Source organism: Nannospalax galili, unplaced genomic scaffold (genome assembly GCF_000622305.1).
Source record: "Nannospalax galili isolate Female #2095 unplaced genomic scaffold, S.galili_v1.0 scaffold183, whole genome shotgun sequence".
NCBI classification, from domain to species: Eukaryota; Metazoa; Chordata; class Mammalia; order Rodentia; family Spalacidae; genus Nannospalax; species Nannospalax galili.
In genome coordinates, this window is record NW_008350555.1 from 2,551,316 (window position 1) to 2,563,815 (window position 12,500).

A 12,500-nucleotide genomic window follows, 5' to 3' on the forward strand; every position below is an offset into this window, starting at 1 on the left:
GTTGTTTATGTGTATTGTGTGGTTCTGTGAATGTGAACGCAGGTACCCATGGAGGCCAGAGGGCGCATCAGATCCCTGGAGCTGGAGTTTCAGGCAACTGTGAGCTGCCCAATGTGGGTTCTCTGCAAGAGAACTTATGCTTCACTGCTGAGTCATCTCTCAACCCTATCTGGAAGCCATTTTTTCATTCATTCATTCATTTCCATGTGTATGTGTAGGGGCACATGCAAGCCATGGTGCATGTGTAGTCAGAGGACAGGCTGCAGGAGTCATTTCCCGCATTACAACATGTGGGTTCTGGGGATCCAGCTCAGGTGGCAAGGCTCGGCAGCAAGAGCGTGTACATGCTGAACTATCTCAGTGGCCCTCTGGAGGGCACTCTTAACATCTTTCTTACTTACCACAGTCATTTAATCATGGAACCCTGTCAAATCTATATTCTAATCTAAAAACGGAGACCTTTTTCTTACAGCCAGAGCCGCACTCGGGTCACAGTCCCCATCTTATTCCCTGGACTCCTTCTGCCTCCCAAGTGCTGAGATTAAAGGTATACACCACTACACTCAGCTAAGGAAATGTCTTTTTTGGTTTTGGTCTTTTTGAGACGGGGCCTCCCTGTAGACCCATATCGCTTAGAACTCACTATACAGAGCAGGCTGGCCTCGATCTCACAGAGATCCACCTGCCTCTGTCTCCTGAGTGCTGGGACTAAAGGCATGAACCCCCACACCTGGCCTCGTTTTTATTGGCGAGGAGACTGAGGTTTTAGGAGATAACATTCCTGGCTAAGGCTTGGCAGCTTGTGAGTGGCAGAGTGATGCAGGAGTGCTGCTATCAGAGCCCTTGCTTTTCAGGCTCTGAATGTAACGAATTACTTATCTGCTCCTTTACCAGTTGCTACTATTATTACTATTATTACTCCATTAGCACAGGGCTTTGGGTGTGCGTTCAAAGCATTTAAAAGAATAAAAAATAAATCTGTCGTATGTGAATAAGACAAAAGGGGACATAGTTTAGAAAGGTGTGCTATTTTAGACAGAGAATAAAGGCTAAAATACTGAGAGGCAGAAAAACGAACATGGAGCGAAGATGACAAGCGGTCCACTGAAAGTAGCAGGTCAGAGCGCCTCAGAGTTTTGAGGGGAGGGACTAGAGAAAAGAGGAGCAAGGGTAATATTTTAGTAAAAAGAATAGTGAGTACGGTTAATGTGAGACAGATAACACTTTAGCATTGTGATCCTGAATGCTGCATCTGTGGGAGCCAGTAGAGAAGCTGGGAGTGGGCAACAGCAGGAACTGCTGCCGTGGTGCCTGGCTTCACTAGAGCTGTCACAGCTCTGAAAATGACTGAGAGGAGTCCAACTGAACTGACCTGGTAATTCAGGATAGATGGTAAGACTGCAGTTTCCTCTAAGACCAATTTGTATCTCGAATTCTTTGTTGAGACACGCCTCAATTCATGATGAGTCAGTCAACTGCCCTCAATTCTCACATATACTACGCCACACTTCAAGGTACTCAGCCTGCTCACCAGGCTCCCAAGTTCGTTTTGGTCCTACAGCCTTTCCTTTCAGGCTTCCTAGGATTGAAGATGGCACCACTACAACCCTCCACCAATTGATCTCACTTCTATTAGTCAATGTAACAGACTCCCATAAATGTGGTCAATATGGAATTAAGTTTTTTCTGTCTTTTTGAGATAGGGTCTCTCTGTAGCCCCAGCTGGCCTGTAACTCACTGTGTAGACCAGGCTGGCCCGGGCCTCACCAAGATCTGCCTGTCACTGCCTCCCAAGTGCTGGGACTACAGGCGTGCGCCACCACACCCAGCCTAGCGTTTTCTTTTTCAAAAATATTTTATTATTTTTATTTATGTGTGTGAGTGTATTGCCTGCATATATATAAGCACACCTGTGTCATACAATGCTCTCGGAGGTCAAAAGAGGGAGTTGGATCCCCTGGAACTGGAGTTATGGATGGCTGTTAGCTGCCATGTAGGTGCTGGGAATCAAACCCAAGTCCTCTCGAAGAGCAGCCAGTGCTCTTAACTGCTGAACCATTTCTCCAGCCCCAGTCTTTTCTTCTTAAAAACGAACAAAAGATATGTGTTAAATATATGTTAAAAAAATAGACTGGGGGGCTGGAGAGATGGCTCAGAGGTTAAGAGCACTGGCTGCTCTTGCAGAGGACCCGGGTTCGATTCCCAGCACCCACATGGCAGCTATGAACCTTCCTTAACTCCAGTTCAAGGGGAGTCCGAAGCCCTCTTCTGACTTCCATGGTATTGCACGACACAGGTGCACTCACATACACTCATACACATAAAATAAAAAAATAAAAAAAAGACTGGGGTTGGGGAGATGGCTCAGTGGTTAAGAGCACTGGCCGCACTTGCAGAGGATCTGGGTTTGGTTTCCAGCACCCACATGGCTAAAACAACAGTCTGTAACTCCAGTTCCAGAGGATCCAACGCCCTCTTCTGGCCGGCCACTCAGGGATTGCTTGCGTGGATGAACTTCCATATATGCAGGCATAACATTCATATATATAAAATGAATAAGTAAATAAATACATAGACATTAAAAAAACTAGACAAAAATATAAATAATGTAGGTAAGCAGGCCTCTGTTAATAACAACCAAAAACAGCAGAAGTTTCAAGATATGTGCTTATAAGCACAACACTATGAAAACAGTAATGGGATGTACGGGGACTGAATATGTGCTTGGAGTGAGCGGCACCATGACTGACTGACTGAGAGCATGGAAAGGGGAGGTTGGAGGCAAGACATGGTGGGTTTCTGTTTCAGAAAGATGTGAAATCAAGTGGCTATGCCTGAGAACTACTTGGGTAATGCAGAGCTTCTCAGGCTGAGGCCAAATCAGCGAGGCTAAGGCATTATGCAGGCTGCACAGTTGCACTGCTTCATCTAACTCTCCTTCCTTGCCACAGCCTGGATGGAAGCACACTCTCCTGGTGCCCTGTGGAAACCCAGGTGGGATGCAAGTGAACTAGGCCCTTCAAGTGGGCTCAGAAAAGGGCATCAACACAATGAATAATACATACCCAACATCACTGTTTTTTACAAATTTTTTTTTGTATTCAAGACCTTTCCACGTATCTCAGGCTGGCCCTGAATGTTTGGCAGTTCTCCTGTCTCAGTCTCCCAAGTACTGGGAATACAGGTGTGCACCACCATGGCCAGATCAGCCTTTACTAGCTATCTCCCAGGAATAATAAACATTTCAACAAAGTGTTCTTGGACTGGTTAATAAAATATAGCTCTCATTAGAAAACAGACTGGTGCCAAGACAAAAAGAGCCACACTTTAACAAAAGGGTATCCACATATAAAACTTCTAACCACATCCCCACACCTACCTCTGTGAAGTGTTTGTTCCAATCCCATATGGAACAGCGCTTCCACTGAGATACACTGGACTGCAACTAGACACGTTCAGCAGATGGAGGAAAATGAAGTTATGACAAAAAAGAAATACAAGAATTTAATTTTTTCTCATTTACTTGCATTCAAGCTGTATGTTTTCCCTAGTAAGTCAACTATTCCAAGAAGATATTTATTACAGGATTGCTGCTCTCTAGGATGTAACCTGCACATCCAGGAACACTCAAAGAGTTAAAATGATCCACAGAGAAATGTGTGTGCCAAATAGTGCAAGGAATAAAGCAAATGCTAATGAATATAACAGAGCATTAATTCTGAGAAACTGTTCACACTTTTTTTTAATGTGGCAGAAAATTATTTACAATAGCAATAATCTTCCATTTAATTTCCTTTACACTAAGGGTTGGTAGACCATAGGAACACTGAAGATACTGCCAATGGTCCTTCTTCTGAGGGCCAACTAAAGCTTTGTTCTTCAATGTCACTGTTGTTTAAGTGGTAATAGAATCTACTAGACTTTCCTTAAGGTGTTTGCCTACTAGACTGTATAATTAATTCACCAAAGCGATCTCAACTTACCTTTTGCTGAGGCCTTGAATGGAAGCTCCGACAGATGTGTGACCCGCAGATTTAGATTTTAATTTTTGCTAAAAAAACAAAACAAAACAAAACAACAATAAAGGCTAAGAGTAGCTTTCTAACTGATATATAAAAATGAAAATTCTCTGCTTTATAAGAATATTTTTTTAAACCACTAAATGAAAAAATTGCTAGTATTATTTCTAGATAACTGAAATGAAAACGGTCATCAAAACCTTCTGAAGGCAGCAGAGAAGGGTTCGGAACTCTCAGAGGAATGTGCACATTACTATGTTTTCAGCCTAGGAAATTGATCCACTGCTGTTATTAGCATGCTAAGGTTTAGAGTGACTTTATAAGTCTTCAGTTAATGCCAGAGTTCAGTGATTTAATATGATGTGCCCACTATTTAAAACTTCATTTTGAAAAAATTCAACTGAGGAAAAAAAAAAACCAAAATGTCAGGTTCATTTTAAAAGGTTGTGATTGGTAGTCATCTGAACTAAAAACAAACTTCTGTGCAACTTCAGGATTATTAATTTTGATCAAATGAATGGTATCAACCTCTATATGGACATGGAAAATATACAGCTACCTAGTCATAAGCATACAGTAGTCCCTATACGTTATATACCATCACCATCATTAGTAAGCATTTATTAAGTGTTAACTGGTATAAGGTATCAAATCACATAAACCAAGCACATACTAGGACAACTGCCAACAAGAGGAAGTGAGACGGGAAAAGGCAATTTCAACTATGCAAAGACATGCCTTCATTTCACCTAATTGGGGAGGAAGTTTAAGAGGCAAAAATATTTCATTTTACTCTTTCCCTAACTTTTAAGTTAAATGAACGAATTCTGCTGCATGTTTAAAAAACAACAATGTATATGAGTATCTTGGGAAGCATGCTTCAGGCACTGTCTAGGCTCAGAGCTGTGACTCTAAGCCAACACACTGTGACATTTGCTGTTGGTTCCTGGGCCTTCTGGTGTGGGTCCAAGTGCAGATGTAACAAATGAGCCAGCAGAGGCCGAGGTGAGCAGCAGTACTGTGAAGGCATCAGATGAACCTCCAGACAATGAGGACATAGGCCATACTCACAGACACTTGTTTTCCTCATTCAATAAATATTTTACAGACTTGATGGAAAACTAGCTATGTTAACTAAAATGGCGGGGGGAGGGGGCTGGAAACATAAAAATGCATGAAAATTTATTTCCTGATTGTGATTTAGTTTTAAATCAGTATATCTTAAAGCCAAACCAGAGAGTTACCTTCTTCTGAAATGCTTCAAACATAATGTCTTGTGTTCAGATAGTTGTTACACAGTAGTTAATAAAAAACAAATTACACAAAAACATGACATCACTTTTCTATTAATTAGCATTACTATTTAGCACTTACAATATACTCTGCTTGCACAGTATTTAATAGTGTTATTGAACTGACATTTTAATGAACTAAGAGCTTATTAATAATTTAACCTCAGATGGACTGACAATGTTAAATTTAGAAAAACTTAGGCCTTGAAATCTATAGGTTATTTGGTTTTTTTGGTCTAACAAAAACACAAGTGGTCTGTATTTGAAACTAGGGATTTTCAGTTGTATTGTTTTAATCATCCCTTTATTTTTTTAAAAAAAAAACCAAGAAACAAACCATTTTCTTTGTGATTTTTGTAAATTAGGTATCTAGTTTCTTTTAAATTTAAGAAAGAAGTTTCACACAAAACATACTGATGAACACTAAAATATATAAACTCTCATACACTGCTGGGTCAGAAAAATATGATACAGTCATTTTGGAAAAAAAATGGCAGTGGGCAGAGAAGGTACTGAGTATGAATGACTAGGAATTCCAAATTGAGGTTTACACAGCCTAAAGAGACTCTCACACACGGGTAAAAGACATGTAAAGATGTCTGATGGAGCATCATCTGTTAGAGTAAACAACTAGGCATAGTTTAATCGGAATGTGCACTGCCAGTGAAGTGAATAAACTGTGGCCGAGTTGCACACACTGGATTATTGTACAGTTTGAATTGTTTCTGGTTGTATACACTATAAAAATACCAATGTATGCATGGAGAAGACAGTGGTTATCTCTGGGAAGGAAGGCAGTACAGCATGATTTGCAGAGGTCTTCAACTGTATCTCTAATTTTTATTTCTTAAAAAACAAAGTTCACCTGGGCATGATGGCATATACCTATAATTCTACCATTCAGGAAGCTGAGGCAAGAGGATCACAAATTAAAATTTAAGGCTATAGAGAGTTTGAGCCAAAGCTATACAATGAGATCTTGCCCCCAAAACAGAGAAGAAAAAAAGAAAGGCAAGCTGGGCGTGGTGGCGTTTTTTTTTTTTTTTAATTTTTAATAACTACGTGATTAGAAGAAGCATTTCATTACAGCTTTAACATATTCAGTAACACACTCCAAAGAAAGAGTACAACTCTTTCACAAGTGGCTGTAAGTTTCTAGGTTCACAGTTGAATTAATACAGTTACACAATACTGAACTTGGTATAAGCCCTGTAAGACATAAAATTGAATGAGTTTTTATCCTTTAAAAAAGATCTCCATTTCGTTTTAGAATATATAGTTCCTTGCAGAAAAACTCGTTGTTTTTGCTACTAACACTGAGATGTTGGTGCATCCATCTCTAATCTGTGTGTATCTGATTATTACTAGTCATAATCGGTTGCACTTGGTTCCTTGGCACCTGGATCTATAAAGTCTGTTACGTATGTCTATAAAGTCATCGGGTAGATTTCAATGGTAATGTTTATCACCTCTACTAATTAACGTGATGTAAATTTACATGCTTCGTGGCATATTTTTAATCTCAGTACTTGGAAAGCAGAGAAAGGATCCCTGTGAACTCAAGGCCAGCTAGGTCTACATAGTGAGTTCCAGGCCAGCTGGGGCTACAGGGAGACCCTGTCTAAAAAAAGGGGAGGGTACTTGCAGAAGCCAGAAAAGAAAAGGGGCACTGAAGTAGGGGGTGTCTTGAGGAGGGACGGCAGAACATAGCTGATATGAACACAGAAAAAAGGAATATTGGAGGTGCAAAGTCTAAGCAGGGTTGGAAGGGAGGGGAGGGGAAGATGTGAGGGGAGGAATGGAAGGCCAACCAAAAGGAAGGGCGTATGAAAAAGTCAAAGGGAAACCCACCACTTTCTAAGTTAATTAAAGAATATAAATTAAGGGCTGGAGAGATGGCTCAGTTGTTAGGAGTACGTACTGCTCTTCCAGAATACCTGAGTTCAGTTTCTAGTAACTATGTCCAGCGGCTCACAATTCCCTGTTAACTCCAGCTCCTGGGGGATCTGGCTTCTCCAGCTTCCACAGTACCTGCACTCATGTGCACATACTCACACATAGACATAAACACATAATTAAAAATAAAAACTTAAGGGGCTGGAGAGTTAACTGTCCGTTAACTCCAGTTCCAGGAGATCCAACAGTCTCTTCTGTTCTCCAAGGGCAATGCAGGACATGGGTGCACTTACCTACATTCAGGCAATACACGCATACACATGAAATAAAAATAAAAAATAAATAAATAAAAACTTAAAAGCTAATTAAAAAAAAGTCCAGAGAACAAAGTATGGCAAAGTATTAAGATATGTTTAGGATGGGTGGCTATTATGTGTTCACAATATTTGGATGGCTGTTGGTTTCTTTTGAATTTTGTAATAAAGTTAGGATATATTGCTGGGCATGGTGGCACACGCCTGTAGTCCCAGCACTTGGAAGGCAGAGTTAGGCGGATCTCTGTGAGTTCAGGGCGAGCCTGGTCTACATAGTGAGTTACAGGCCAGCTGAGGCTACAGAGAGACCCTGTCTCAAAAGACCCCCTCCCCGAAAAAAAAGTTAAAATATTACAAGTTAGTCAAATCCATTAGTTTGTAGAATAAGGGCAATGTTAGAGCATTCTAGATGCTAAAAACATTCCTATACTGAAAGTTGATTGTTTTGGGCCTTTTAGAAAGGTGTTCTTAGAGACTGCAAAAAATGTCAGCGACCAGCTTGATCTGTGAGTGGACCTGACACCAACAGCTTCTCTAGTTTCTGACTCTTGTTCAGAAAATAGTTTCTAGTATTTTATTTCCTCTAAAACTCTTTAAGTGAAATAATTTCTTTATTTGTACTTTTCAGAATTCAAAGGATAGCTACTGTGCCTTCTTTAAGTTCTAAGGCTATTCTAAATATACTGAAATAAGAATTATACTTATAACATTTGACTTACAAAGGATTTTTTGTCAAAGTCAGGCTCTTCAAATATTTCATTGATAAGACTGTCAAGATCTTCTTCTTTTTTACATGTTTCTGTTGATCTGAAAAGGAAAAAAAGAAAAAAACAAAAAACCAAAAACCACAAAAATCCCCCACTTGAGGCTTAAGAACAGATAGCATTGTATTTGTTAAGAGTTGATAACATAAGGATACAGGTGATGCTAACTATTTTTCAGTTATGGAAATAGGCTAAGTTTGTTGAGACAAAGATATATAGTTTATTGGTATAAATTCACATATGTACCTTATTATGTATTTAAGACGATTAAGCCTATACATTATATTCAAGATAAAATTAGGAATGTTCTTTTCTAAATTATATCAAGCACTTACATAGAAAACACAAAACAAATAGGTTATAAATAAAACTTAAATCATAAATAAAGGGTTCCATTGTAGGTCAAACAACCTCATCTCTTTCTGAAGGAGGCAAAGACATGCCATCAAATGACCAAAAAGACAAGATAAAAACCCTCCCCAAAGCAAAACAAAAACAAAAACCCACTGCCATGTATTAGAATACCTCAACTTCTCTACGCTCTGCAGCTGAAGCCATCAGCAGATTCCTCATAGAAACTGCTGCACAGAACTTCTATTTCAAAGTGAATGCTGGGCTGTCACACACTTGTAGAGTGCTTGCTTAGCATGGGTGAGGTCCTGGGTTCAATGCCCAGCACTGTGCTTCCCCCACCCCCACAAACAATAGTGAACATTTAGTGACTATCTACTAAATCCAGGTTGGCACTGTCCTAAGGCTTTACATGACGTTATTTTTTATTCCAATTTCTAGCTTAAAAAAAAAAAAAAAGGCACTGAGAGATTCAGAAGCTTGTACAAAGCAATGCAGGTGAAGGGTAGAAAGGCTTGGAATGGAATTTAGGTAATTCATACACCCACACTACAGTGTTTACTATGTGACACCACATAATGGCTATGCTTCAATAAAAACACCTGATTCTTAGCATCCACTTTTAAGCCAAGAGAGAACTGTTCCTTCAGAATTCTCTGGGAACTGTGTTCTCAAACAAAAGGCTCACTTACTGTTTTATTTAAATAGTGTATCCAGCATGAAATGGGGAAGTAAAAGTAGGACTCCTAAGAGAATTTTGCTTTTCTGATACCTAGACCAACACACATACACACAACCATAAACAAATATCAATTCCTTTCATTGTTTTCAATAAGGTAAGTGGTCTGCAGAATTTGATACATAAACAAATACACATATATTCATATATTATTTTAGTCCAGAGCAAGGAAGGGTCATGAAGGATTAAGGTCATATTTCCAGCTCACAAGAGGAGTACAAGGCTCAGTGAACTTGTATGCATTATAAACAAGCTCAGATTAACTTTTTGGTTTGAAGGTTAGATAAGACTTATTTGCCCAGAGTTTGTCTATATTGTAAAAGTCATTCCCAAACCATATGCTATGAGGTATCCCTCTTTCTTACAAGGTTTAGATGCTGTATATTAACTTTGTAAGTTCACTGAACCATTATGATTTGTTTTAGAAGATCTTTTTTGGTCAAATTCTCTAGAAATGTGTTTACTTTGAAATCTTACTGAACACGATCATATCCCTTCTTTTGTTAAGACAATTTAATGTGATATAAGAAAATCCTGAGCTAGCTGCCTCAAACCACATGGCTGATTCCAACTACCTCCAGGCTTTGCCCCTTTTTTTTCTCTTTCACTTTTCTCCTTAGTGTCCTTTACTCTATGCTGGCATTTTCCCTCACCTTAGAATTATGGTCAAGCCCTTCTTCTAAACAAATAAACCAAAAACTCAAGCACTCTACAAAAATGGTCCCTTGAAACTGCCACTCTTTTTTACAACTGGAGTTGTTTATGTCCATTATTTCTACTTCCTTGGAAGTAAATCTGATTATTAGTTAGTAACCTAGATGAAGATTCCTCAATCTTAGAACTACTGATATTTTGGGACAACTGTGTGTGTGTGTGTGTGTGTGTGTGTGTGTGTGTGTGTGTGTGTGTGTGTGTGTGTGTGTGTGTGTGTTGGGTTGGGCGGGGTGCTACTGAACTCTGTAGTCTGTTTTACAGAATTCCTGGTCTCTACCCACTCGATGCCAGTAGTACACTTTTTTCCAGTTGTGATAACCCAAAATGTCTGGCCATTGCCAAATGCCCCTTGAATGACAAAATCATCACTGGTCCAGAGATACTGACCTAGTTTGTTATTTAATTTCTATGAAACTCAGATACTTTATAAAAATATTATCTTTAAAAGTGCTTTCAGGTGTAATATTCCTTTCATCTCTCAACTACAGTGAAACTCTTCTCAAATTGATACACTCAGCGGTCTCTCAGTTCTAATCCTCTTTAATCTTTCAGAAACGTGTCACAGCTGCTTATGAAATCTTGAACTTTCTTTTATGAAAGATGACAAAGATGTCCTCCTGAAATTTCTCCTATGGTTTTGATGATGTACTGTCAAGGCTCTTTTTTCTCATTTGACAATCTCAAGAAGCAGATGGATTTTTAAGATTATTATTATTTAGTTTTGAGAACAGGGCTTGCTAAGCTACCCAGGCAGGCCTTGAACTTGTGATTTCCCTGCCTCAGCTGACAAAGTAGCTGGGATTACAGGCCTGTGCCACCAGGCCCACCTTGATTTGGTGACTGAATATGATGATTAAGGACAGATAACATTCACTTTGTGGTGTGATGGTGGTTAAATAGCACATGTAAGGAACTTAGCACACAAAAAGGACTCAATAAATGTTAGCTATTATTGTTATAGCTGTTATCTCTAAGTATTCTCACCTGTATCATTCTGAAATACTTTATTACTATGGCAGTTTTTTCATTCAACCCATGTTGGTCTTTAAAAATTCCAACTATTTACATATTTTCTTTATCATTCTGAACACTTCAACAAATTGCATTTACCACTTATATTAACAGCTGTTTCTGGTATCCAGATGTAGTATGGCCATTTAGTGTATTACTTGCAAAGCTATCATTTTAAGAGGCAATTTCAGTATTTTAATTCACAAAAGTTATATTGCCATACAATTGGCAAGTAATGTGTTAATAAATTCATAACACAAATTGCTTCCTAGTTTTTAAATGTCAATTTTGCCTCTGTGCAAATTTTAATGTACTGACATCATATACCAGAAAGGAACTATAGTTGAGATTTGGTTTAGTGTATTTGTTGCTGCTTTTTGCAGACTTTCCAAATATCCTGCCTGATAAGTTCTAACATAAATGATAACAGTATTGATTCACTAGAGGCTTTATAAATGTATTAAGACAGGATGGGGTACTAGAAACATTTGGATGGGTTCTAAAAGTATAGAAACAGGCTTGAAAGAACCCATGCTTGGAGAGGATCCACATAAATAATAGTCCTTTCAATCTTGAACTGCCTGCAATTCCTCCACATGCTAGTTCTAAGATGTAAACGCTCTGGGGTCTGGTAAATTCTCTTCTATCCTTACAGGTACTACTAAAAAGAACAAAAATTGCCAAGTGACAGTGCTGTAGGACAGGGGCAGGAGATGCATGCAGATGTGCTGGCCACAGGTACATAAGGAATAAACTATATTCGATATATGCATACAAGATACTAATACACAGAATAATGATTTATATTTTCACAAACATTCAGTCAAATGGAGAAAGGCCCATTGAAAACAATCATTTTAGTTTATTTTTTAAAATGCTTGGTGCCTAACTAATTTTTGGAACGTCTGTTTTGAACTCGTCTGAAATCTTTTCAGTGCTTTTATCTTCCTGAGAGTGAATTTTTAGAAACAAATGTCATTGTAGGTTAAGACTGGAGAGCTGGATAGCAATGGAGTTGCATAGTACTTATGGGAAATCACAACAGGCCCCAACCAGAGATACAAAGCCACCACTGTAATTTCACCAGCCTTTTCCAAGTGATCTAGGCAGGGGCAACTTCCAAAAGATTCTAGCAAGAGTTACTGCTGGAAGTTCTAAGTCATCACTTTAAAGGGTAAATACACTGATGCATACTTTTTCTGTTTTTGGATTTTTTGGGGGAGGGGAGAATAAGTGATTTGAGAGAGTCCTATTAGTATTTAATTATTAAAAGGAGGTAAAAAGATGGGCAAATTTGAACGGTAAGGTTTTCTGTTTGTTTCTTTTTGTTTTCTGTCAACCCCCGCAAAGAGTTGTGTCATAAAATTTCCATCTGACATCTGCTGAGTCCCTTAGGTTGG

At 38.9% G+C, this 12,500-nt stretch overlaps 1 protein-coding gene across 2 annotated transcripts in view; it reads right to left on the minus strand.

Annotated features, from left to right (window-relative positions):
- CUNH8orf37 (chromosome unknown C8orf37 homolog) overlaps nt 1-12,500 on the minus strand; it is a 22,536-nt gene that overhangs the window by 9,424 nt on the left and 612 nt on the right. For both annotated transcript variants that reach the window (XM_008847853.2, XM_008847852.2), the window contains exons 2-4: nt 8,241-8,328; nt 3,984-4,051; nt 3,380-3,445 (exon numbers count right to left, since the gene is read on the minus strand). In XM_008847853.2, the coding sequence (XP_008846075.1) occupies nt 3,380-3,445; nt 3,984-4,051; nt 8,241-8,328 (222 nt within the window). The remainder of the gene's footprint in view (nt 1-3,379; nt 3,446-3,983; nt 4,052-8,240; nt 8,329-12,500) is intronic.